Source organism: Clinocottus analis, unplaced genomic scaffold (genome assembly GCF_023055335.1).
Source record: "Clinocottus analis isolate CAN_PGR_092001 unplaced genomic scaffold, fCliAna1.0.p SCAF_15, whole genome shotgun sequence".
NCBI classification, from domain to species: domain Eukaryota; kingdom Metazoa; phylum Chordata; class Actinopteri; order Perciformes; family Cottidae; genus Clinocottus; species Clinocottus analis.
Genome location: NW_027175876.1, coordinates 10,889,231 through 10,916,418, shown reverse-complemented (window position 1 = coordinate 10,916,418; position 27,188 = coordinate 10,889,231). Strand labels below are relative to the sequence as shown.

The 27,188-nt window shown below is 44.4% G+C and overlaps 1 protein-coding gene across 4 annotated transcripts in view; it reads right to left on the bottom strand.

The window, feature by feature from the left end:
- Positions 1-280: 280 nt before the first annotated feature.
- Positions 281-27,188, bottom strand: part of jag2b (jagged canonical Notch ligand 2b) — a 39,980-nt gene continuing 13,072 nt past the window's right edge. The window contains exons 3-26 of one of the 4 annotated variants that reach the window (XM_068577105.1): positions 24,171-24,225; positions 19,704-19,967; positions 18,704-18,764; positions 16,113-16,243; positions 14,391-14,510; positions 13,729-13,842; positions 13,448-13,561; positions 11,850-11,963; positions 11,409-11,455; positions 11,053-11,226; positions 7,380-7,542; positions 7,108-7,269; positions 6,305-6,418; positions 6,072-6,185; positions 5,746-5,859; positions 5,407-5,523; positions 5,153-5,180; positions 4,460-4,545; positions 3,135-3,248; positions 2,834-2,949; positions 2,096-2,353; positions 1,841-1,972; positions 1,335-1,485; positions 281-1,201 (exon numbers count right to left, since the gene is read on the bottom strand). In XM_068577105.1, coding sequence (XP_068433206.1) covers positions 684-1,201; positions 1,335-1,485; positions 1,841-1,972; positions 2,096-2,353; positions 2,834-2,949; positions 3,135-3,248; positions 4,460-4,545; positions 5,153-5,180; positions 5,407-5,523; positions 5,746-5,859; positions 6,072-6,185; positions 6,305-6,418; positions 7,108-7,269; positions 7,380-7,542; positions 11,053-11,226; positions 11,409-11,455; positions 11,850-11,963; positions 13,448-13,561; positions 13,729-13,842; positions 14,391-14,510; positions 16,113-16,243; positions 18,704-18,764; positions 19,704-19,967; positions 24,171-24,225 — 3,381 coding nt within the window. In that variant the 3' untranslated portion in view covers positions 281-683. The remainder of the gene's footprint in view (positions 1,202-1,334; positions 1,486-1,840; positions 1,973-2,095; positions 2,354-2,833; positions 2,950-3,134; positions 3,249-4,459; positions 4,546-5,152; positions 5,181-5,406; positions 5,524-5,745; positions 5,860-6,071; positions 6,186-6,304; positions 6,419-7,107; positions 7,270-7,379; positions 7,543-11,052; positions 11,227-11,408; positions 11,456-11,849; positions 11,964-13,447; positions 13,562-13,728; positions 13,843-14,390; positions 14,511-16,112; positions 16,244-18,703; positions 18,765-19,703; positions 19,968-24,170; positions 24,226-27,188) is intronic. The other 3 variants (XM_068577106.1, XM_068577107.1, XM_068577108.1) reach the window with 3 other exon arrangements.

The window sequence follows — 27,188 nt, the reverse complement described above, 5'->3', positions numbered from 1 at the left end:
CAAACAGAGCTTTCAGCCAAGAAAGCCGAGAGACAGGTGAAGAAAATGGAAGGCCACATAGTAGGCACTGGGGTTTCTGTCCCCTCTCCCCTCCAGGCCAAGTGTTTTGGTAAGGCTGGCGCATGACGGCCACAGGTGGATTGGTGGGCAAAGCTGGAAAGAGACGGAGCAAAGGGAGGGCTTCCTCTGTTGCTGTGGCTGCAACAGTAGTCCATGTCCCTCCAAACCCTCCTGCCCCCCCCCCCCCCCCCCCGCCCCAGACATTGAACCGGAGCCCCACTGACAATTTAACAAAATCATAAACATCTGTAGACAAAAAAACAAAAAAGAAAAATCTTTATACAGGTTTTTTTTTTTCTCCTTTTCGATGATTCATCGTTTCTTAAATGGTACAAATTCCATAAACAAAAATTGCAGAGAGCTTCTTTAGTCTCTTGAACTACTGTTACATTTCAGCCCCCTCTGTACATAATTAAAGAAAAATAAGTAAACACAGAAGCAAAAAAGGATGTTCACTGCGCTCGAGCCTCCTGAATCAAAAAGCTTTTCAGGTGACAGTGACGAAAACATGAAAACAAAGCAAAGAACGGCTTATTGAAACACAAAGCCTTTTTTTCTTCCCAAAAGTAGTCCAAAAACAAGAATAGTTGCTGCCTCGCAGCTTCTCTCACTTTTCACTCTCTTCACGCTTCACTCTCTGTTTGACTAGTCAAGACGGCACTGACATTTTTCCAGCGGTTGTCTTTGGGGCTGTAGCCTGGGGTCCGGTGGGGTGCTTTGAGGGGTGAACTGGAACTGTGCATGGTACAGATCACTCCCCCACTGGACTGCACTGCAGTCTTGGAGTACTTATAAACTGGCTGCTTTTCCGCCTCTGCGCCACCACACTCCTCCTCCAGCTCGAGCTCAAGCTCGCCTTCCGTCTCCTCCTCCTCCTCATCACACGTCCGATAGGGAGGGTCCATGAGCTTTTTGCGCTCCTGCTCGGCGTCCCTGTTGCTTTCCTTCAGCTGCTGCTGCTGCTGGCGGCCCACGACGAGCCGAAGTGGCTGCCACTGGTTGTTCACGTTGTCGTCGACAGCCGGTCGCGAGTTCCTCTCGCGCTCTTTTCTCCGTTTGCGCGTCCACCAAACACATACGATAATGCAGAACAGGCAGAGCAAGCAGAACACCACACACAGTAGAGGCACCTGGTAATCTGCTGGCATCAAGATGTTCAAGGGAGAAAAGGAGGAAAAGGAATATCGATCAGTAGAAGTAGTGAAGATACTACTGAAGAACTGAATGAGGCCCACAACAAACCCTTGTGGGACACCTTTGTTACAATTACTCACCGATTGAGGGGGGCATGACCTGCGTTTCCACTTTGACCTCGATGACCGCCAGCATTACGGTACTGTTGTGCCGCTTGGACAAGGTGCCAACTATAGCGCTGGCTGCCGCCTGGATCAGACTGTGGTCTGGGAGATCCTCCGGCTGGAAAGACTGAGAACCAAACCAGAGGATGGAGAAAGTTAGACATGGCAGCTGGGAACAAGCATCAAGTTGTTTCACAACATCTGGAATATTTTCTATAAATAAATACATTTTTAAAAAAAAAGACAAAAACTATTGGTAGAGTTCAAGCAGAGTGGAAACGGGTAGTGAGAGAGGGGTAACGGTGTTTAAAGGCTGGAATTGAACACAGGACATTGCAGGAATATGAATGCAAGACGTTGTGAGACTAGTTTGGGTATTTGGGTCCCGACCAACACAAACTGTTTCTTAAACCCATTGAAGCTGAGACACTGTACAAAGAAAGAATATAGTGTGTGTGCCAAGCCAAGAACAAGCTACTTACTATAGCCACCTCTACAGCATCCTGATTGGAACGAGAGCGGTCACACAAAAGCAGGAGGGCGTGGTCTTTTGCCAAGCTTCGGGTGTCAGGAAGATACCTCAGCTCATAGCAGATGTTCTCCACTGTTGTTCCCTGCACATGCGCACACACACCAACAAACACACACATACTGATCAGGAACAATACAAAAAAAACACAGCCTGAAAATGTGTTCACGACTCCAACAGCAAAGGTGTGTATGAAGAGATGACTCACTGGTGGTACTTTGTCTCTGTTGAAGACGAGTGTTACCCGGCCACAGCTGTTGTCCAAATGCCCGCTGTTTGGTTGGCACTTGGTGGTTGCGCGTGGAGGTGAGGGTCCGGCCGTGGAACAAACCCCCCACTGTTGGCAAGGGGGCGAGAAGCACGTCAGGTAGCTGTGCTCCAGACACTTTCGTCCGGTTGGGCAGGATTGCTGGTTCTGGTCCTCGTCTGGGGACTGGATCCGGCAGGGACGGCGACCACACAGCACCTGGTTTCACAAAGTCAAAAAAGGTCACCGATAAGTAAACCCACAAAACATTTATGAATGGTATTACCCTGCATGTTTACTAATTAAGGTTAGGCCATAATCTGATTTAGAGCCAGAAATAATACAAACTTATATAAACCATTTAGCCAATTTCCTCATTTAATTCCTCGTTTTGCCCATAAAAATGTCGGACAAAACGAGTCATTTGTAAAATATTTTTCAAACAATCAAAGAGTCAAAGGAAATCGTTCACAATGCTTAAAGACACAGACTGGCAGCAAAACCATCTCTGCTATTCAAAATGATAAATAGTTTTTTAATTATTCAGCTCAGTTTTTACATGAAGGAAAATGATATGAAGTAAGCACAACAAAGGAAATGAGCATATGTTACTTTACCAACAATCTGTCAGACACAACTTCATGGGGCATTCGTTCAAACTCTTTCTCCTTGCTGCTTTTTTAAGCAGCGCCTTGTTACCTTTGTACAGTCCACTTTGCCGTTGATGCAATGGCAGCTGTTGCACTCTTCCTCCCAGTGGCTGCCGTGGGGAAACCGCAGCCCGGCATAGTGGCAAGTCCTCCCAATACCTATAACTACATCCAGAGAGAGACATGTTCTACTTCCTTAGCGAGGAGGCTGCGCTAATGTGAGCGACTAAAACAAATGCATGAATCAAAGTAGTCTCCTGCACTATGAGTCAACTGACCACATAAACTACAGGATGGGGTCGAGGAGCGAGTACAACTTAAAAGAGCAGAGAATGATGAGGTGGACTTACATTCTTGGCATCGGGCTCCTGTTCTACCAAGCGGACAGATGCAGCGGAAACCGTTGATCTCGTCCACGCAGGTGGCCCCGTAGGCACAAGGTGACGACTGGCACTCGTTTATGTCTGAAGGGAAGAAGAGCGTCACATTCAAGTCGTGTGTCGGCCCGGCACCGTGACATGTTGAGCCAATGACTCTTCATAGTGAAGGCCCGGTCACACCACCGCTAAGATTCATACCATGTCTTTGCAAAATATAAGTTTGGCGACATTGCAACTGCTCGTGGGGCTCGTTAGGAACTGGAATAGTTTCTGTACCGAGCTGTTTACTTCTAGAAGATTGCTAACTTTCATTTAGCTCATTAGCTTGGACGCTAACGGGATAATAAGCTACAAGCAACCTCAGAAATGTCTCCAAACCTTTCCTCTTTTGTGAAGTAGTGTATTTTTTAAATTTCTTTCTATTCAGACAGAAAAGTTGAAAAGAAACTTGTCTAAAGGTCATCACCGTCAAGAAAACTTGCTGTTGGTCAACTGTGCTAATGTCAGTTGAACTCGACATGAAAAACATGCATGGATTTACAATGTTTTTCCCTTCACGCTTCCCTTCTCTCTACCTCCCTTATCTTAACAATGATTGGACAAAACCAAGCATTGAACATTTTGAAATCACCACATTTAATCTTTTTTTAATCTTATTATACATAATAATATTGTATTGTCACGATTAACTGAATAAAACACAAAAACAAACAAACATTTAATCTCATAAATGAGTAAATTGCACACAGGTCTGACCACCGACCCGTCTCTAATTTGAGCCGTTCTTTGAACCGCACGCATCAATTGTTCTGTCCCATCGATATCGCCGAGAGCCCGGCCATTGTCATCCAGATTCCACATGAACACAGTCTGGATGAGAACTCTCAAATTCAAGCCTGACAGAAAAGGTGAATGCTATCCGGCCGAAACAAAAGAGCAGAAAAGAAGAATTTCGGGGTCACTGAGTAATTTGTCTTCCGTGTGTGTTTGTGTGACTGTGTGAGTATGGAGGAGGGACGACCTCTGACCCCCGAGGCGTTAAAGGAACAAGAAAAAGGAGAGGGCGGCCTACCGGTCTTACATTTAGGTGTCAATGTGTCCATCACCTCCTTGTCACCCCTTTTCCTTTCGATTTTTGCTCCACCTATCCTTCCTCTTAATCATACCATGTTGCCATGGCTATGTGAGGGTCTTATGAATGAAGCTGGAGTCTCAGGATCTTGGTTTTACGCGGGGGTTTCGAACGTTTTCTCCGCATCTAAAAGCAGGTAAGGTAACCTCATATCATTACTCACTGATTCGGCAGTCTGGTCCGGCGAATCCGGGCGCGCACTCGCACCGAAACCAGTTGACTCCGTCCACACAGATGCCGCCATTGTAACTGAGAGGGGAAAGAAATAAGCGATTAGATGAGGCAGTACAAGAGCCACATCCTTTCCAGCTGCAACAAAGCCCATCGTTTTTTGTGTGTGGGTGTGTGTGTATGTGGTGGTAGAGGTTTGGAGGGGGGGGGGGGGGGGGCACAAGGCTCAATTCAACTCATCAATACAAGCCTCCACCTTTCAGATGCTAATTGGCGTGTCCAGCCCCTCCCTTCCCCTCCTCTCCTCTCATCATGCCTCTCCTTCCATTCCTCCTCAAAGCCTGTCTCCCCCCCAGGTCGCACGGGAAGAATGGACACGACCGCCACTCAACCCCCCACCTGCATTCACCATGGGGTAGGTGGGACTCTTGCGCACTGCCCCCCCTCCCCCCTTTCAGAAAACCTCTCCATCGCTCCCTGTCCTATTCAATATCCAAGCCCCCTCCCCTGAGAGATACCCCTTTGAGGCTTGATTTAAGGACAACTTCCACTGCTTTTAGCGGCCCTTCACCCCTCCAGCCTGCAAGGTCTGTGTGAAGTGTGGAGAAGAGGGAGACGGGAATAAAAGGAGAGGGGGGAAAGTTTGGCTACGTTTGGAGTGAGCGAGGCAGGAAACTGTACGTACCACGGGTGAGGGTTGCAGTCGTTTATATCTGTGGAGAAAAACGGCAGAAAGGAGACATTTAGTGTCGAGTTGTTAGACAGTGTCAAGTGTGTGAATCAAAATGGCCTTAATGAAATGTACTCGTGACTACTTAGAAACAAAGACATGTCATGACAAAACATTGGGCACATGGGCCTTGAAAGGAAAAGTAAGGCTACGATGACTAAAAAGAGGGTGACTTTTATGTCAGTTAAATGCTTCACAGAGAGACTGACTTTGGCCACAGGCGGGGCCTTCCCAGCCCTCTTTGCAGATGCAGGTGAAAGTGTCTCCTCCTCCCACACAGGTTCCACCGTTGGAACAAGGACCGGAGGCACATGTGCTGTTCCTGGCTGTGGGAAGAGAGAAAGTATTAGTCACAGATCCCAGATCTTAATAACAGGAAACAGTTTAAACGGCATACTTCAACAATAAAATCACACAGAAAACAGTGTTTTGGCAATAAAACATGAGGAAAAACCCATGAATAATTGGGATCTTAATCTTGAGCAACGATAATCCTGATCGTCATCATGGCCATGATGGTGCAGCCGTAGTACAGTCCCTGTCCTCACCTGTGTTGCACGCATTTCCTCCCCAACCAGGTGGGCAGGCACAGCGGAAGGCATCCCCGTGGTCGTAGCAGGTGCCTCCATTACTGCAGGTAGTCGCGTCACACTGACTCTCGCCTGGCCGGGATTACAGAGAAACACCGAGATCACACACAGACACACACACACGATCTTCATACGACTACTCAAAGCATCAGTAAGAAAGGATCATTCTTATGCTCCAACACACTCACAACACACAAAGATGCGTAAACAATGTTGGAGTCGGGGGCCGCAGCGAGCTACGAACATAAACACGGATGTTAACACACAGGGTCGACATAACTCACGGGAATGACAGGTCTTGCCCTTCCATTTGTCAGCACACTCGCAGTAGAAGTCGTTCAGCAGGTCGACGCAGCGTCCGCCGTTCTTGCACGGGTTGTGTCCGCACTCGTTGACGTCTGGGGGAGGGAGGAAGACTTGCCTGGTTAGATCGTTCCCAAGCGGTCTGGTTCATATTTATTTGCCCTGCCACAGTCATGTTTTCTTTCAAGCTAAAGTATGCTGCAGGGGGACTCACTGAGGTCACACAGTTGACCCTCCCAGCCGTCAGGACAGAAGCACTGAAAGGAGTTCACGCCGTCAATGCAGGTCCCTCCGTTTCCACACGGGTTGTTGGTGCAGTCGTTAATATCTGAAAAAGGGAGGGGGGGGGGGGGGGAGGTTACACTTTCACCAGCACGACACTCTGAAGATCTATGATTTGTGTGTCGACCCTCCCCATTTAGTGTTTATAAGTAATTGATAACTTCAGAAATGTTTATAAACGCCTTTGTGTTTATTAAAGAGTTCATCTTTTTTTACTCATTAGCTATTCGGCTAAAGTATGTATTACTGTGTGTATCTATCTATCTATCTATCTATCTATCTATCTATCTATACATATATATATACATATATATATACATATACATATACACATATACATACATACATATATATATATACACATATACATATACATACATACATATATATATACATACATACATATACATACACACACACACACACACAAAATGTTCACAATTGAAATGATTTTTCACCTGTGATTAACATGTTATTATATTACTGACATTAATAGAACTTTACATCTTCTTACAACATGAAAATACATTATAAACCATCTCTTATCAAACTAATCTGGTGTAAACTGTGAAATTACAGGACATTCGTGTTTAGTAGAATAAAATATGAATGATAGAAATGTGTGCAATAGCTTTTATTTGAAGCTTAATTAAAAAAAGCATTTTAGGCAAATTACCACCTTTTTTCACCTTTTAATAAGCCTGCATGCTCTTTAATAAATAAGTCTCTACGTACTTTCGTGGCAGTAGATGCCACTGAAACCCGGGTCACACATGCAGGTGAAGTTGCCCACTGGCTGGCTGATGCAGCGTCCTCGTGGACCACAAACGTTGGAGGAGATGTGCCGCACTTCAGCCGAGTCGTTGGTGGCTACGGCAACGGTGCAGCTGTCAATCACTGCGAGATAAAAAAACAACAAAAAACAAATGTAAACGGTAAAGATTCATTACGTCTCTTTCACATCGTAGTTGAAACACAGTTTCCTCATTGCAGGGGACTTCAGGCACCTTGACACGGAGCGGTTCGGCAGTCGTCTTTGAGCCGCTCGCACGTCTTCCCCTCGAAGCCTTCGGGACAGGCGCAGTAGAAGTCCTGCTCCATGCTGTGGCACGGCGCCTCGTTCTCACAAGGGTTTGGCTCGCACGCGTCTGAAGGGGACCAGCCATAGACCTGAGGAAATGAATAGGAGGCAAAGATATGCATTTACAATGCAGTCAATAAATCAGACTTTAGGTATGTTTATTCCTTATTATGAATGATGGGGGTTAGTTTGGTTTTGTGGACCTCAACTTTAAATGTTCTGATTCTCACCGCTTCAGAGCATCAGCTCTGAAAACCGGCTGGTGGACGTAGTAGAGCATTTTTGAACCGTTTTTTTAACTAAGGTTTCCTTTAGGAAGTGGAGGAGACCAAGTTATTTACTCTAGTTTCAGCTCTATTTTGGTTTCTTTTGCAAATATGTTCACCAAAGCAGGGCTGGCCAATATTTCAGTACAATCATTTTTCGGCCTTCATTGAAATTGTATAGCGATGAAATCGTACCTTGAGTTATCATGATACAAACTCAACGTTATCAGAAAACCTGATAAAACTTTGCTCTATAAACTATCGCCTTAATCTGATCGCAATATTGACTGTTTACATTTCAGCACACAAACACAGTCAGTGTTCAGCTGGAAATATGTTTCCTCTTATATTTTCACTTTAAACAGTTACGTTAACGTTTCACTGAAGTTCTTAATTAAATGAGGAAAATACTTTGTTCATCCGGGTGATGATGTTTGAACATTTTCAAAAACGAATGCTTCCTCATTACACGAGGAGGTGATTGGCTGCTGCTGCCCCACCGACTCAATCTACCAAACACCATCACCTCACCTGATCATTAAAACGAGCGAGGATGCGAACGACTGAGCGGATCTTAAGCCTGTGCAGGTGAGCGAGTGGCTTAGCGTGGCTCGAGCCACCGCTGCTGATCAGACCAGATCGAAGGTAAGTGGACGAGCAAAGTAAGCCTCAAGAAACTTTCCCTAAGCTCATCAAGGGAATCCATGCTTTTGGTTTTACATCTGTGCCGTGCTTAATCTAGCAAGATTACTCTGAGGCGTGAGCCTGGCAGAAGAGACAGAAAGAGCGAGACACTGAGCAGGCGAGCGAACGATAGCCCATTATGAGGACAAATATTGATGCTCGTCCGACATCACGCAGGGCCACCGTGAAGATAAATCATCCGTCATACCACCGTGACACAGGCCACGATGACATATTTTGCCGTTTCTTCGCGCAGCGATACGGAGGTTGGAGTGAAAATCGCCCAGTTTCTGTAAACAGAAGCCTACTGTGCATAAACTCGAGGTTGAACCCTTTTGCCATTTAAGGTGCTGAACAAGGGAGTTGGGCAACAGGGTGGGTGAAGTCTGGAGGTCACGCACAGTTTATTTTACTCTGGGTCGGAGCCAGATACATCTTTTCTTTACTTTGCACGTGTGTGGTCAGGGGAGCGTGTCTGAGGGCAAGGGCGTCAGTAAATCTTCAGCACATTAAGTTAACTGTTTGGACTGTTTCATTGAGGCAGACAGGTTGAGAATGCATTTGGACCGTCATATAATTTACTCGGTGTCAACCATAAATACATTCTGCAACACGTGAAGATTGCTTGCACACTTTAAAAGAGCGTTGCTTGTCTTTTACAGGGCTTGAGAGTCATCAGAGATTGGCAACCAATTCTTGAACTTAGGTCGACATCAGCAGAAACATCTCAACCAATTAAAAATATATAAAGCAAACAGCTTAATGTGCAGTGTACTTCATCTGTGTGCGAGAGGGGATTCAGCCGTCTCAGCAGAATCAACTCAGAGAGAAGAGGTGATGGAAAAGTTGACGTTAGTGTCACTTCAGGGACAAACAAGCCGAGATTTCAAAGCTGAAGCGCCAATGGATCTGTTGTAGGAGTCAGCTCAAAGGCCCAGAAGGCCTAAATTTGAAAGGGGAGCAAATGGATGAACAAGCAACCAGCGACATGCTGGATTCATTTCTGAGAAATCTGTGAAGAACATAACAGCTGCACTACTGCCATGTTGAGGGTAGATCAAAGCCGCCTGTATCCCCACACATGCACCTATTGTTCAGCGCTATAAAAAGATGTTTCAATCACCACCAGTCCACGCGTGTCAAGATCAGTGTTTTTCACAAGTGTTTAAGTCAAATGTCTCCAGATATACATTTCCAGCTGTGCAGCCAGCCGTCTGCACGGCAGACATACGTTTGCATTTTTGTGCAGGTTTATAGATTTACTCATTTGTGAGAATGGTCGCTACATTTCTTAAAACAAGCTTCAATTAGGCCCCTCCCCTTCCCAAGTTAATCCAGCACCATGCAATGATACAACTTAAAGATTCAAATTATGTATCAGACACTACAAAGTTAGCTTTCTTTTTTTGGTTTGACTGCCTAAATAAATGTGTGAAAGAAAGAAATCGATCCGTAAACTGGTATCAAATGATGACGACGAGGATGTCATCTAGAGGAGTGTAACCGTGGCTCTATGTCTTTAAGCACTTGGACTCGTTTCTTCTGAACACATTAAATGTGAATTGGAAAAACGCACACCATTTCACCATCAAACTTCTGGGGACTTGAGAAAAGACACTAATCGGGTAAATACGATGCATAGTTTTGGCCCAGCAGGGCAGGAATACACTGCTCCATAGCAGGCATCAGGGCTCTGTAGTATGCGGGCAGAAATCCAGCATCACCTCATTCAGAGAGGCTCTTATTTATAGTAGAGATGCTAAAACAGGATTGGCTCCTGACCAGCAATGTCCTCCATTCAGGTCCCACGAGATGCAGGGAAGTGTCAGTTTCCTCACTGCTAACCTACATTAGACTCAAACACACACACCTCAAATACAAAAAGCCTGCAACAAGGACAAAATAAGTTTGCAATGAAACCCAGACTTGGCTTAGGAACATATACAACGTTTAGGCAGATGAGAATTTGGCAAAGGACAGTTGGCTTACATTAATAGGTATTTGCACAGCGTTCAAAATCCCTTTGTGTTATTTGACAAATTGTATCACACAATTAATACAATGATCTTCTTCTCACCAAGTAAATCATCATGGCTTAGACTGTGTGATTTTATTTGCACGTTTCGCCGTCAATTTCTAAAGTTCATTGGTTGCTCGGAACATTATGACACTTTGCGTGGCAGTTGCTGTCCACCGGGAACGTCCTCTGTTGCACAACGTACCATCATCTCCATGTCTGTCTCATCTCCACTCGGACCACTTCACTCGAGCGAGGTGTTTTATTACCACTGAACTACATGTCACACCATTTTCTCTTCATATGCGTCACTGTTGACACTTCGGCGCCACATTTCTTTTTTAAAAAAGGTCTCCTAATGCCACTGCACAAACATTGATGAAAACACAAAAACAACACTTATGATGTAATCTAAATCAAGGATAAAGTGCCCCTTTCGGTCAGCGTCGTAATATTTGTCGTTTATTACTCTCAAGGCTTCGCAGCCCAGAAATTGTCGCCGTCCGCGCTCGTTTCTTTTCAGACATCAAATGTGCAACTGCCGCGGTGGCTGAACAAATCAAAAAGCTACCACCGGCCTACGAAACCGTCACCGGATCCACACTAAATAAATCTAGTATGACGAGACTCACCTCACACAGCTGTCCGGCGAACTGTGGTGGGCATTGACAGACAAAGCCGTCCAACACTGCGTGGCACTGGCCGCCATTCTGGCATGGTAGGCTGTCACACTTATTCCTCTGGATTTCACAGCGAGTGCCCACAAAACCTGGAGGACACTGGCAATGGTGACCCCTCGGGCCCACCTAAAGAGGAAACAATAGAAAAATGAAGAGACCAATGGCATCCACATACACACGGTGGGGGGCGGGGGGGCGCTGCGGTGCACACACTTTGTGGCCATGTTGGTTCATGTTTGGGAAGCGGCGTCTGGTGCAACACGACTGGGTCGATTGGAAGAGGATGATTGAAACAAAAAGATTCATACCTTGCACGTTGCCCCATTCTGGCACTGACCATGGCAGCCGTTGATGTCTGAAGAGGAAGCGATTGATTACATTTTATCATCAGAAATGATGAAGAACGTGGAATATTTGTCACCTCATCCACTACCAGGTGAGTCAACAATGTGGGACGTGCACAGATTATGTTAAAGTTTGGCAAAGAAATAAGTAGTGAAGCTAATAGTGCCAGATAAACCTTGCATGGATTGTGACTGGGCATGCAGTGGATCCTCCGCAAGGAACTGGGCATGCAAGTTCAGTCACGACGATTCAGTTTGCCAAGGCGAAAGAAGAACGGGTTACCACATGTGGGAAAGCAAGTGATGCTAAACTACACCTATGTTGTAAGTCCAGGAAGTGAGGAGGCTGCGTTGGAAAGTAGCAGAAATTAAGAAGTGGCTTTTAAATGGAAAAAAAATACTGACTGATGTTACAGTTTTGTCCGGACCATCCCCAAAAACAGTCGCAGTGATATCCGCCAATCAAATTTTTGCAAGAGTTAGCGTTCACACAGGGCTTTCCCGAACACTCATTTGCATCTGTAAAGGCAGGAAGTAGAAGCAGACCGAGTCCATCAATTGAAACAACAACCAAGAAAAGGACAAAGAGAAAGAAAAGTGACCAGAAACCCAACCTGGTGATTTGGTTAGGCGTCTCAGCTTGGAGACACTTTGGAAAAATAAAAAAAGCCTAAGTTGTCGAAAAGATGCTTTTTGGTTGCATATTGGGAAATGTAGGCTCGACTTGTATTACGAAGTAAAAGTCACGACCCCTCGGCCTGTTGCTTAAATGTTGTTTATTTTCTAAAACTCTGTCTCTTGCGAGACCCCAAACTTTATTCAAAAATGTTCGTGCAATAGGGATGCAAATAATATTTAGTTTCACTATAAATAAATCTATCAATTAGTTTGTACCCATGGTTATGTCTTCCAAGTCCAAAAACCTAAAGATATTTACTATACAATATTAGAAAATACACACAAGCAGCACATACACACATTAAGAGAGCTGGAAGAATATAATGCATATAATATAATGTGACTGCAACCTCGCTAGTTTGATTCTGGACCTTTGTTCGATGCCATACTTCTTTGTCTCACCCCATATTTACTTCCTTCGTCGTTGAGTGGAACTTAATTTCTTAAAAACACCCTACATAGTTTTGTTGTGGTCATCAAGTGTCACTGAACTCCTCAGAGAAACCACAGCTGAGACTTTAACGTTTCATCTGTTCGTTACGGGTGAAAATAGTGCAAACGGCACAGTTTCACTCACAAACCCTCAACCAAGACATCAAAAGTGTTGCAACAAAGAAAAGCACCACTGCTCAAATATTCAAAAGGAAGGCGGGGGGGGGGGGGGGGGGGGGGTCAGCAGGGAGTCCTGCTGTGTTCACACACCTGTCTTCTCTCTGAAACCCTAAACTCCACACACACAAAATCGCCAGGTAAGACAGGAGGCCAATGGCTGCCGGTAAGCTGAGACCCGAGCTGGTAAGATGACACGCAACTCTTGGGATCTTTTTCCTACCTTCAGCCCCCCACACGCACACGACACACACTACACACCAACTTTGTTTACTGGTCGTAATCCATTTCCTGGCTTCAGGCCGGTCACGTCCGCTTGTTGGCTCGGGAGCGAAAAATACAAAAACGAACGCCACCGCAAGCGACAAACAAACAGCCGGATATAGACACACTCGTAGCTCATAAAGTCATTGAGAAAGAAAGCGGGCGGCGCAGCTGCCAGCCCATCCAGGATATTGATAGCTTGTACTCTGGCAATGGACCTCAGGTTGCTCGTTGCCAATTTGAATCCAAAAACATACATCTGAGCAGTGCGCCTGTGTCTCGGGGGCCATTTTATTCGTTTTAGGAAACGGAAAGAAAAGCCTGCAAAAAAACACGTCTTCCCCGGAGAAATAAGGAGTTGTTTGCCAACTGAAAACCTGAACAATGGATGTGCTGTTTTTCACCGCCTCTGGTGAGATAAAAAATATAATAATTTTCTGTGTATATCTCACCTATCTGGCAGGTCTTTCCCTCCCACTGCGGAGGGCAAACACACTCAAAGCCGTCCTCCAGGTCAACACAGGTTCCACCCTGAGCACATGGGCTGGAGGCACACTCGTCCAAATCTGAGGAGAAAAAAAACACACCATAACTCACTCTGTTTATTTGGAATTACATGTAACATTTGTGTTGGGCTTGAGTCAGACTTCAGGCTGGAACAAGATGACGGTGAAAGAGGACAAGTCTGAGCACGGAAGGAGTGGAGACGATTGAAAGAGGAGCAGCGACTCACTGTCGGCACAGGTCAGACCCTCCCAGCCCGGCGGACACTGGCACTCAAACCCGGAGGAAACCTCGTGGCACGTGCCGCCGTTGGCGCAAGGGTCGGAAACACAGGCGTGATCGGCTGATGGAGGGAGGTTTATTCAGAAAAGAAACACGTTAAACTTTACGCTTTGTTCCTACAGATTCAGAATATGGAGATCGGGCTGTCTGCAGGTCTGCAATTTTCTTTAATTATTTCCAGTACATCACATGAGGCATCTTGTGTTTTTGCAATTTTGCAGACATTATAAAGATGGTAGGCAAGCTAAATTGGATTTTTTTTGTTTGGTTTCCATAAGGATGTCCCCGACATGATGCTAGAACAAACAGCTGGCTAAAACTATTCAACCTTTTAAAAATGTTGTTAGAGCACAAGAGTGCATTTCATTTTTTAAAAATGATTATTTATTTAAAAAAAACCTTTAAATGTCCAATGTCTGAATATTGAATATATTCTGAATATAGAAGTGAATTGCTTTCTGACAGGGTGCACAGTGTGTTGCTATTATATAATCATTATATTAGTCAGAAGAAGACACTATGGTTCTCTAATGTGCTGGGACCAGTCGTCCAGCAGCAGATCTTGTGGCCCTTCATGGACAGAAGTGCAGGTGTTAGTGGTTCCCTCACCTATCTGGCAGGTCTTTCCAGAGTATCCCCGAGGACAGGAGCAGTGGTATTCATCTGGTTCAGTGTTCATGCAGGTTCCTCCGTTGACACAAGGCTGGTGGCGACCACAGTAATTCAGATCTGGAGGAAGACACATTTAGAGAAATGAAGACCCATTTGTCCAAACTTTTAAATTCTTGCCTGAATTATCTGCAAAAAAAAAAAAAAAAAAAAAGTCCATCAGTAATAAAGACTCTAGTCTCTCAGCCTCTAAACGACACAATGAGAGAGCGCATGAAACAAAAGATGATTTATGCTCGTGGCATGAATTACTCTGAGGAGCGTTTTACCCTGCTCGCTCCACGCCGTCAGACTTTGTCGATTGGATCGACCTCATGAGATAACTTGTTTCACCACTTTATCCGGGAGTTCCCAGCAAGTTTGTAGGCCTCCACCAGCTGTCAGCTTTGACAAGAAGCACAGCGTGTTTTCACAACCGCTCTGCCGCCCTCCAACCCGATAAAGGTTTTTACAGAACTTACGGGTCACAGCCGAGCTGCAGTTTTTTATTCAGTTACAGACTGAATAGACTCCTAGATGTCCCCATTTTTTCTATTTCTTTGCTCATGTTTTTTTCGTCTCCCCATATATGAAACCCAACGGAGCCCTATTTGATCCCTGCACACCATCCTTAGGCTAAAGGCCAGGTCACCCTAAAGGCTGGTAAATAAAAGAGCAGGGATCTGTCTCCACCGGGGATCTTAGGACTCGCTCTCATCCCCCGAAGAGCCCTCGGTGACGAAGGGACGACGGGGGATCGAGTGTCCCTGCTGCTGCTCGGATGCCACGGGCAGTAAAACTATCCAGCTGCTGTTCTCCAGTCAGAGAGAATTGAGACCTCATGTGAAGGTACGCTTCTCAAACAGTTATTATGATCCATCGTTCTGAGTATTGTTTCATTTATTCATTGATTCACTTTGCAATCAGAACCCAACATCTTTTTTTTTTTTTATATATATATATATATATATATATATATATATATATATATATATATATATATATATATATATATATATATATATATATATATATATATATATATATATTTTTTAACTTAACTCATTGATGGGAAAAGATCGCATGTGATATGATTTGTTGTCATTTTCTCTTTATTTGTTAGTTACTTCATCATGAATGACATCATTTATTGCCAATGTTTTCCTATATAGAGCACATACATTTCCACCTGGATGAATAACAGGCGAGGTCGAAACCAGTTGCCCGTTTCACCATTATGCCAGCAAGATAGGCTTTTGATATCACTCTCCTTACGCTTCCAAAGTGCTACTAATTCAAACTATGTAATGGAATGATTTATATAATGTGAAATAAATAAATCCAGGATAATTATTGAAGCCCAAAAACGTCTTGAAATTGCTTTTTTTTGTCTGACCACAAGATATTCAGGTTCGAAGCAGCTGATAAATATTTGGAAACGTAAATTAAAGATCCACATGACAGTCGTTGCGCCGCCATAAATTAGATCCACAGAACAGCACTTGTGGGAAAATAAACTAGGTCACTTTAAAAGATGGTTGGCCTGTTCCTCCTGTTTATTTCCTTCTTCCACACGAGCACCAGGAGCAGCATTTCAGCACCAACTGTAGCTCCAGATAAGTGGGCGCTTTGCCAGCATCTTGTGTGGGAGGCGATGAAACGAGACCAACATTTTTTCCGTACCTTTATCGCACAGCAGGCCACCCCAGTTCCTCTCGCAGTTGCACTGCCACTGGATGTTGCAGGTCCCGTGGACGCATCCAGGGTAAAGCACGCACTCGTCACAGAACTGGCCCTGCCAGCCGTAGTTACACCTGTCAAACAGAGACGCGTAAACCACTCAAATCCCTTCACTGAATCCCTTAGGCATCCACACTTCAAAATAATAATTACCCAACAGGTTTACGTCGAGGTAAACGTAAAGGACTTCAAAAAGACATGACACAAAGGTTTCATTGTGGAGTTATCGTTCATATAAATGTTCTACAGAGGCGAAAAAGAAAAATGTCCAACTTCTGGCGTTGATGTATTGAAGAGAAACAAAGTCAATGTAACCCAATAAAAACACATGATTTGTGACTCAAATCATGATTGACATAAAGAAGTGACACTTCTTTAGGTCAATCAACTAAGTTTACTGAGAAACAGAATTTTTTTTTTTCGCAAATCAGAATCGGCTTTATTGGCCGTGTGCGTTTTCACATGCATGGAATTGACTCCGATTTCCCGTAGCTCTTCATTCTTATATAAAACATACACAATTAACAAAATGAATATATATAAAAGACATTAAAAACAATAAAGAGAAAAAGACAAGTTTCTCAAAAGGAACCCATGGCTGAAGTTATTTCATGCTCGATTCGGAATTGTAAGAAACATTTATTATAACGTCTGCGGGAGGGGTCACTGGTCCCCGACTCAAACCACTGAGCTGCAGCAGCAGTGAGCCACCGGGGCTAAGAGAGCCTCCTCGACAACCTGCTCAACAGTGGAAACACACCTCGCGCTGTATCTGCTCCAGTGTCAACCTATCCCACGGCCCCCTGCCAACTAATCTGAGCGGAGGGTGACATTCCAAGGCGGGAGGGGTTAAGAATACTTCCAGCGGCTCCAGTGCTCGGGTGAGAGTCTGGGGCTCCGGGCGGCACGGCGGTACCGAGAGCGAGTGGCTGGAGACAACTGTGTGTATACAGTGCATGCGAGCACGCGCCTGCAGCTTCACGACAGCGGCCGGCTATTCCAGGGCTGCGGTGTCGTCGGGCCAGCTGTCTTGTCAATTGACTGCTATTTTGGGGTCTCCTGCAGACGGCACCGCTGTCTATCGGAGAGACGCGGCCCTCTCGGCCAGTCTCAGGCATCGGGGAATACTTGGCATGCTTCTTCCACTGTATACGATTAGCTTCAGGAGGCTCTGACAGCAATGTGGCAAACAAAACTTGGCAAGAATACTTGCTTATTGCTTTTTAAGCTATCAAACAAGGCATTCAGTGGTTTAATTCGTGGCCACATTGACATCGAGATCACTCGTCAAGCCCTGACGGGTGCAGGCGGGATGTTTCCTCTCAACTGGATTCCAACATCTTGGCACTTTGACGCTTGGCACAAAGCGCTTAGAGTGGTGAAAAATGTGTTGCAGTGCTTACCCAAGTGACGTGGCTACCCTCTGACAGATATGTCAGAACAAGCCTAATGTGTGCTAATAAAAAGCCTCAGCGCAGCAGCATGACAACCGGCATGTAGCTTTTGTGTTTCGTAAAAGCCTTTGGCAAACCCCATAAAACTTTGATGAAATGGAGGCTGTGAAAGGAGTCAGCGAAGGATTTAATACCAGCTTTCTGTGACCTGAGGCTTCATTAAATTCATGCCACTGCAGGAAGATTCTTTACTGCCGCTCTTCTATTCATCTCACTTTTCCTGTTGACTGAGACTTGACATTTTTTTTGGAAGAACGAGCCGTGCCCCCTGTGGCCTGGAATAGGGATGCGGAACGAGACACGAAAAAATGTGAAGGTCTCCGAAAACTGGTCATCCCCCTGTTATTCCCTGGCTCCGAACCAAACCCTGCTTCCTAATAACGGGAGGAGAGTGTCTCTTCATCTGGCAGGTGGGAGGAGGGGGTTTACAAATGACGACGGGATGTAGCACATCCTGGAAATGTGGACCTTCGGGGCCATTCCACGTCACTTTATCCAACTGTCATTTCCACTTTGGGAAACGTTCACAACACAGTGGGATATTCATTTCCTTTGCTGCCCCCCCTGCCCTTCAAGGAGGACTGCAATGCGGATGGGATATGACAATTCCCAGCACGTTTACCAGTGGTCAAATTCACACACGCCGACGACTCGCTTACTTCAGTGCGAGCAGCAGCGAGCGGACGAGATGCTTGGTATTCTGTAAAGGATATCAGGTGGCTAAAAATACAAGGAGGCAGGCACGGCATTGCCCTTCTCTTCTGAACCGAGGCGGAGATGCCCACGAGGGAGGGAGAAAAAAAAGGCGGACACAACAAAACAACAGCCTACGACAAGTGAAGGTGCCTCGTGTTGGCATCTGAGATCCATCTTTCTTTTGTCTTTCACAATCTGAGCTTGACTTTTGGTCAAATTCGGAATACAGAATACCAGGCTCCATTGCAAACAGGCTGCATGTATAAAATCAAATTCAAAAACAAAGCAATAAAAAATAAAAGATACTGTTGGAAAGACAAATTTGAGCAGTCACAAGCTGATTTTGATTTCAGTACATAAAAAAGACATTTCTGCTCCTCTTACTTGCATTCCCCTGGGACAGAGCAGCCGCCGAGTAACAGGTTGCAGCCTGGCTTGCAGATCGCTGAGAAAAAGCAAGATGGAGAGAAATGATTAAAAAAAGGTGACAATAACATTTTTATCGGGAGAAACATCTAATTACATTTCAAACCATAAAAAACACACGACAAAAAAAGAAAGAGGGGGGCTGATATGGAAAGGTGGGAGGAGGAGAAGCTTGTTTGTTTGCCATCTTTCTAACAAGAGCAACGAGACGTGAGAATTCATGGCACCCTGACCAGCGTTTGGGGGGCGAGGCAGAGACAACTTTATAGCCTGCATGTACAACACTACCCCCTCTTAAAAACAACGCCTCCCCTTTTCACCCTTCGTCTTCTAAGGTCAGTTGGGTGATTTATTGGAGGCCTCTCCGACACCACCCACAAGCACGACTGCAGCGCTGCCACGTTTTAACATAAGCAAACCGTGCAGGTTGCACTTCCACCATGCTTTAAAAATAATTTTTTTTTAAAAAAGTATTACTTTTAGTACTTAAATTGATACGACTCAAATGAGTGCAGTAAAATCAGATGACATGTCTGATTTAAGATTTGAATTACATACCTTCATAGAGTAAATAATCAAAGCACTACACGCTATAGAGTTGAAAATTGGGCTGCAACCAACAATAATTAACTTGATAATCTACTGATTTGGATTTTTCAAATATCCCAAAAAGTCTAAACTAGAGGAGGCTAGCATACGCTGCAACTTTGTTGATAGAAAGTACGTTCGGCTACGAACTAGTGATTATTTATCAATTATTTTTCTTGATTCTATTTTAGAGACAAATCGATGAATTGATTAATGAAGTGATTTTTTAAAAAAAAGATAGTCTTTTGATGCAACAGTCGCAAGAATCCAAAGATATTCAGTTTACCGTCAAATGCTACGATTACACAAGCCTCACATTTGAGAAGCTTAAATGTTGAACTTTGACAATTACTGGACATTTGCAGCTCACCTGTCCGGCAGTCGGAGCCCATCCAGCCATCCAGGCACACCTGGGCCCCTGAAGCCTCGCAGCGATAGTGGCCAAAGTAGTCGTCCCGAGGAACACACAGCTTATTGCACTTGTTGCTGTAGTAGTTGTCGTCGCACCGCACCCGGATGCGATAGACGAGGCGAGCCACTGGCCCGTCGTGCAGGATGGTCTGCCATTGGTCGCCGGGGTTGATCATACCGGTGTGAATGCTGCGCTCGATCAGCAGCTCCTCCTCCTCCTCAACTGAAATATAAACCACATGAAGTCAAATCAGACAAATGTCACAGTTGGGAATATTTTTGTTCTGACGTAACAGAACCGCGAAGATAAAACATTCAAAATATCCCCTGAACTTACACTGAATGATGAAGAGACCACTGCAGTAAGTGGGAAGGTTAATCCTTGACCATTATTAATTACAGAATACTCATTTCCCTCCAATCACTGTTGGTATAACCCGTTCTCACACTATGACAAAATTAAAATGTGACCATCAGCATCCAGTGAACTTCATCATCCATGACAACCTTTAATAATTACATATCACATTGGCATTTATGCTTTTCTAGTCGCCAACCTCTGATAATGTGACAATATCAGTATATCAACAAGATTTTTTTATGGTCGGTGATATGTTTTTTTGGGACGTGGGGAAAAAAAATAAATAGTGGGGAGCCTTTTAGGTAAAAGTTATCTGAATCTGCCGATATGGACCAAAGACGTGATCAGGGATCTCTAAAAGTTATATTTGGTCTCTTTTTTTACTTTGGGCGGATCCGATCGTGACTTTGATCTGTGATCAGAGTTTAAAATAGAATAAAATATTATCAGCCACTGCATTTAGTAAAACTGTGTTATTTGAAACACCGACATCGGGAAACGACGTGGAATCTCATTTATTCAGATGTAAAGTCTCTCCCTCAGAGGAAAAGCAGTCCATTCTTATTGAGCAGACAGACACTTTGATATCACTCCGTGTGTTTGTGGAAAGTACCCAACGAATTTTAAGTACGCAATTGAAATTCATTGTCTGCAAATTGATCTATTTTCTGGTGATGGCACACATCAGCGGTGTCTCTGAGCTGTCTGTATGTGCACAGTCATGTTGGGAGGTTGCTACCATTTAGCCTCTAGCACGCCAACGCTCACATTAAATATGCTTTGCCTCTGTGGGGCTCGCCGCAGCGCCGGCTTCCAGAAAGAAAGCAATCTTTATCACAGTGGGATCGAAGCAGGCAAACAATCTCAGTGGAAATAGGGGGTCTGCTGCGATTTCCGTTTTCTCCCTGGCTTTGGGCTGCAATGCACCAGAGATATTTTGAAGTGAGCAAGCACACACACACACACACACACACACACACACACACCTTCCTCTGTTGGAGGACTGACACAATGTCAGACAGAATTAGGCAACAATAACAGAAATAACCCCGGTAGTTGCCAGATAGAGAACAATGGGCTCCGGGCCCAAGCCGGGCTCTGCTACCTCGGTGTCTAAACACTGAGCCCGGCCGTCCAGTCCACTCCACTTCCTGCTCGATAAACACAAGGAAAACAGCCGGCTGCCTTTCCTGAGGACACAAGGGGGAAAGGAAGAGAGGCACACTGGAGGACGTGACGCCGGAGGAGAGGAATCTCACTGACGGACCGACTCACTGGTAGCACAAGACATCGGGCTGGTGCTGACTCAGGCCAGAAAAAAAAGTTTCAATGTCTTACAGACACACACCGTCATGCACTTCCACGCATCTCTTTTCGTGACTCACCGCAACAGTTTACTTTAAATATCAAGATTTTTCCTTGGAATGATTGGCCGACAAAGACAATAGGAGCTGGAACAAAGAAGGAAAAACAGGGAAGACTTGTCCATATCTTATAATAGATATGCATTACAACAATGACCGTCTAGTGGGCCATGAAAGTACCGGATTTAACTCCATGTCTACCCATTGTACACCTTTCGTTCCTGCAGTTTAGGACTGATCAGAAAGTGCTCGGACAGCTGCACCATCTTCAGCTGGATGTTCACACTTTAGCCTGCTGTACGTTGTTACAACTGATTTCAAAATGTAATAAAAAAAAAGTGCAATACATATTTTTGACAGTAGGCTCAGTATATAAAGCTTCATGATGTGGCAGGATCAGAGCATCCGCAAAATTGTCAGCTACCATGTCGGCGAGTTGTCGTTGAAGTTTTGCTCAAGCGCTTGTTGACGTAGTTATGTCATTAAATGGCACTGGGACGGGCCAACGTCAGTTTTTTTGAACAAACACAGATTGGTCGACACTGCACCGCCTCATTGGAGCGTTGGGAAAAAGGTTGGGACCATCTCAACTGTGATGTGTTCTGCCCGTCACCTGGTGACAGCTGTCAAGCGGCACTTCGTAGCTTTGCGTCACTAACTTCCATTGATCCAGACTTAGCCTGTTGCGGTGTCACTCGCAATGCGTCAGCTGAGGTCTGAAGCCCCGCTGCCCCACAGAGCCAAGTTCGCTTGTTTATCCAAAGTTTATTGTTATTGAACAAGTCGAGAGTGCAAACTGTGCCAACTTTGACACGGCACACCCTTTCCTCCCCAGCAAAACACCTTCTCAGTGGAGAGTAGATTGGTTCAACTGTTCTCAAGCAATGCGAAGGACATTCAGACCGAAGCCTTCATTTACAATTAGATCCATACACCCAGATTCAACCCATGAGACTTCACGCTTAAGTAAATCTGTGTGTTGGTTTATGAAATACAGGCTCAAACTAAAATGTATTAACCCATTTATTTCTTTGGTAGATGTCTTCAAATCCAATTAGTCTTTCATCGTGAAGTGTGAAGACTATAAATTAAAGAGGAGGGACCCATGTGCCAAGAAATGTCATTAACTGTGATTTATTTTTATTTTTTTTAAAACACTGCAACATAATGAATGTGACCTGCCCGGCCCACCTGCCAGACAAAGGTTTCCATCCACAAGCAGACTCCCTTGTGATCTCTTACGGGGTCAAAAGAAGCATTTGTTCTAGACGTTTGCGTTTCTTGAACCCATGACATTAAGGTTGAGTCAGCTGATGCCTGTGGCCTGACTGCAGGCTCAGTGCGGCTCTCAAACAGCATCCAACACAAAATTAAGCAAATCTGCGTGAGCTTCAAAAAGGTCAAATGTTGGATCACATTCCTTCTATACTTTGAGATAAGAGCAGGGATTCTTCTCATTCTATGCCAGTGAAATGAATCAAATTAGAAGTGATGAAAATTTGCCTAATTTTTTAATCTGTACATCCAAAATGCATTTATTTTTGCTACTTCATAGCAATTTGGCTGAAACTAAAGTGCTTGTAGCTGGCAGGGAATCAATTGGACTGTTTCACAAGGAACATTTAAGCTTCATCAGAAGTAATTACTGATAATGTACACAATTACTGGAGGCGCGCTGACAAAGACGACAATACGAGGCATGCGGCAGTCGAATCCAAGCGCTATGATGTCAAAGTCTATTTCTCCTCCATTGTCTGCCTTCACGAGTGGGAAGTGTGTTTGATGTTATGTACAAAACAGGATGCAATGACCTCACATCAATAACGAGCCAGTTTGGACTGCGGAGGACAGTATGGTCCTGAATATGAATGCATGCATGGACACGCTAGAATCCACGGAACGGCATTAAGAGACTCATGAAAAATGCCGCCGTGTCCACAGATCAAAGCTACCTCCACACATGCAGACATGCCGTCCTCCAACGGGTCCTCTTCCTCCCAGACTGGGCTACTGCTCAGACGGGATAAAGGGGTTGCACAGGAGACCACGCAGCGGACATAACCGAAGGAAAACAGGATACAGCTGGTCAGAGCTGACCCAAGACGTGAATTCTACATGAAGCGTTTTGGTGGCTACCGTGTACAGTACAACATTTCAAGCTGGAAACCTTTAGTGTTGAAACTGAATTCATAAAACATCTGATTGATTTGAAGATGTGAACAAGAAGACTCACTTAGATTCTACGCCAACTAGTCACACAATTATGTTAATGATTCATTCTTCTGCAGATTGCTGGATGAACTCCTTGGTCGATTAAATGTCCAAAAATACATCCTTCAGAATATTCCATTGACCAAGGTGATGTATTAAAACAGTTTTTTGTACAACCAACAGTTATAAAAGTAAAAACTAACATTCAGTAAACCAGCACATTTTTACACTGTAGAAGTAGCAACACAGGAGGATGTTTTGGGAGAGTTGTACCGCTTGAAAAATGACAAAAAAATAGGATGAAAAGTTTTTTTTTTGTTGACTGACCAATAGATTCACATTCACAAACAACCACCAGTTTCACTTTACAAAACTAAATATAGCACGCCCGCAAAAGTCCTTATATAATTCTTACAAAAAAATCCTTTAAAAAACACCAGAATCAGTATCTAGAAGTCACAACACAGAGCCGTGTGGGGTTGAGACTTACCGTTGCGTGTGGTGTTGTCCCAGTCCCAGGCCTCTACAATCAACGTGTACATCCGCTGGAGGAAAAGGGAAAAAAGAAGTTAGACAAAATAGCATCTCCCTCTTCATGGCCACAACAAAAAGATGGAAGAGTTTGCTCATTCATGTTGGGCTAGACTGTTGTGCATTGTAGCAACAATGTCTTCAGCTGCATAGAGCAAATGCATCGTAGGAATTATGTTATTAAGCACAAAGAAACATTTGCAACTATTAAACTTAGCTACATAATTTACACTCTTTTAAGTCTCATTTTTCGTTCAGTGAGAAATGCTAGTATTTTTTTAACTGAACACATGAGAATACTTCAATCCAAATGACAGCAAATTAAGTACAAAAGACTTCAGAAATCATCATTGCTAAATGACAACATGACGCCTCGCCGACTGTCAGTAAAACAAATCCACATTATCACTGTTTATAATAAGGTGGATGATCATTTTCGCCATGGTCGCTCATGCTCACGCAGACGATGCAGATAATCGATTTCCTTGCTACTACAGAGTCTCGGATGCAACTTGGCCCCGTTACTCGGCGGTGCGCTTGAGTTACACAGCTGATGCAACCCAATGGTTCAAAGATAAGAGAGCCGGATACGGCAAGTACAACTGTGGGAAGAAGCCAAGAGAAGCATCAGCACTAAGATGTGGAGACGACACAAGACAACAACAGACTGCCTCGGCTTTCCTCTGGCTCAGAACACAACGAGGTAGTAGGAACCTGCACCTGCCCCGAAGCTTTGATACCAAACATTGAGAAGGAGTTTATCTCAGGAAAAGGCTGCAGATGCACAAGCATGGTCCTGGTGATGAAGCAGACATTTTACACATCAGGCAAAAAAAAACATTTGGGAGCAAAGAATTCAATGAAAAGATTGTTGCCTCTCATGTCTGCGGGCTGATTATGAAGATATTGAGCCAGGAGAAGAATAGTTATCTTAGGTTAGCATAAAGGCTGGAAGAAAAGGAAACCGCTGGCCTGGCTAGCCCAACAAAACCTCTAAAGCTCCCTTAGAAAAGTGGAAAGTGTTTTGTGCTAGATTTCTTCTCGCCTTGGATTGTCTGGAGCCGCATGGTGAAAACCCAACTTGTCATGTCACCTTAAACAAATCCTCAAGATAAATTATTGAACTATTCCTTTAAAATACGTCTAGTCATAACTAGCTGCTAGCTACTATGTGTTAGCAACTGTCTAAATCTGATGCATTAACAAGAGTTTTAAATGGGATTATTAGTTTACGTTCTACCAAATCTCTGGACCCGATGTCTGAAAACCCAGCACTGAAATCCATGTGGACAATGTTTTTGTCTCCAGTTTTTCTTCTAATCTTAAATCAGTTTCAGCTTTCTTCGTCCACAATCCACAAAAACAATGACTTGGTGGTATTCCACCATGATTTCAGGTGAAAAAAAATAAAGCCTCAGCAAGTAGGATGTCCATTAAGAAGGTCACTTTGCCAATATTAGCTGTGTGAGATGAACTCTGGCTTTGTCCTTGGTTGTCAGACAGCAAGATAAATCAGCAGCTAAGTGGATTATCAGTATAACAGTCGACCAGTACAGCAGGAGTGGAGCATTGATGAATGTGTTTACCCAGTGTGGAAATTATTAGATTATTATTTAGTTACAACAGAAACAAATAGTGATAATAAATGAATGCTTTAAACAACATTTATGAAGCAAATTTGGCACATCTTTCACGTTTCTCAAAGTTGTTGCTCTTTTCTGTTTTAAATAATCTTTAATTTATGTATTGGTTTCAGGCTGTAAGACTCACCTTGAGTTCTGTGAAATGGGATGGCTATTATTCACTACTATCCACCTTATTGTACACCAAATTGAATAAAAAAACTGAAATAACCGATAACAGGAATAACGTTGTGGCTCTCATCACATCGCCATGTTTGCACAATCCTTAATTATTTTGCTACAGAACTTTGAATGACTATATCATTTGAATGATTTCAATATAATTTATGTACAATACGTTTAGAAAATGTATATTTAAATGTATATTTTCTGGATATTGGGGGGACTGTTGCAAACATGAAAACTGTCAATTTGTTTGCAATGATGCTGCAAAAAACCTGAGCTGACACCAGTTTGAGTAAACATTAACACACACACGCACACACACGGAAACTAAGCAAGTTAACCAGCATCACCAGAGTAATCTAGCTGGTGTTCTGCAGGGCACACTGCTAGGCAACCAGCTGACCTAAATAACACTCATTACGTCACTACCAGTGACAGTTGTAGTCGCCCCAGTGTGACTGCTGTGACCTCTACTGTACTGTCACCGATAGGACGTTGGCCTGGGGGTGGTGGTACCCAAACACACACACACAAAAAAAAGCATACGGCAAGTAATTGAGGGAATTCAATGCCTCAGTGAAGCGGGAAAGAGAAATCACAGGGAGGGGGATTGGGAAATGTGTGTGTGTGTGTCAGTCTGTGTTGTTGATCTGGGGGACCAACAAGCTGGTAGGCTGGTTGCTGCTGGGCTGTGGGATTAAGTAGGCTTGTCTGGCTGTGGGTGGTGTCGGGAGGAAGGGAGGGGGGAGTGTTATTGTGGAAGACCATGGGTGACAAGAGAAGGGGATAGAAGATGACAGGAGAAGGGTGAACTATAGGGCTTGGGATCACAGATTTTGATATAAAAAGGGGGTACAACTGGATGAGACTGTAGCTGCCGGTAAATACATCAGGCCAAAACCAGACCGGGGTAAGCGAGGTGGGCGAGAAGATAAGGGGTACGGACGAGAGGTGATGAATCTTGGGGGCGACGTTCGTGCTTCCCGTTTGCCGGAAGCTCTGCCAACCCGTCCGACTGCAGACGCACAACAGATGCGGGCCTCAAAGATGGATTATTTGACATGAACGTGGATCATCCCACGACATGTAGCTCGGCTTCTGACCTTTCCACCCATTCCTCCCTCCCCCTTCCACAAAAGGGGTGGGCTAGCTGCCCCAGTCTGAGCATG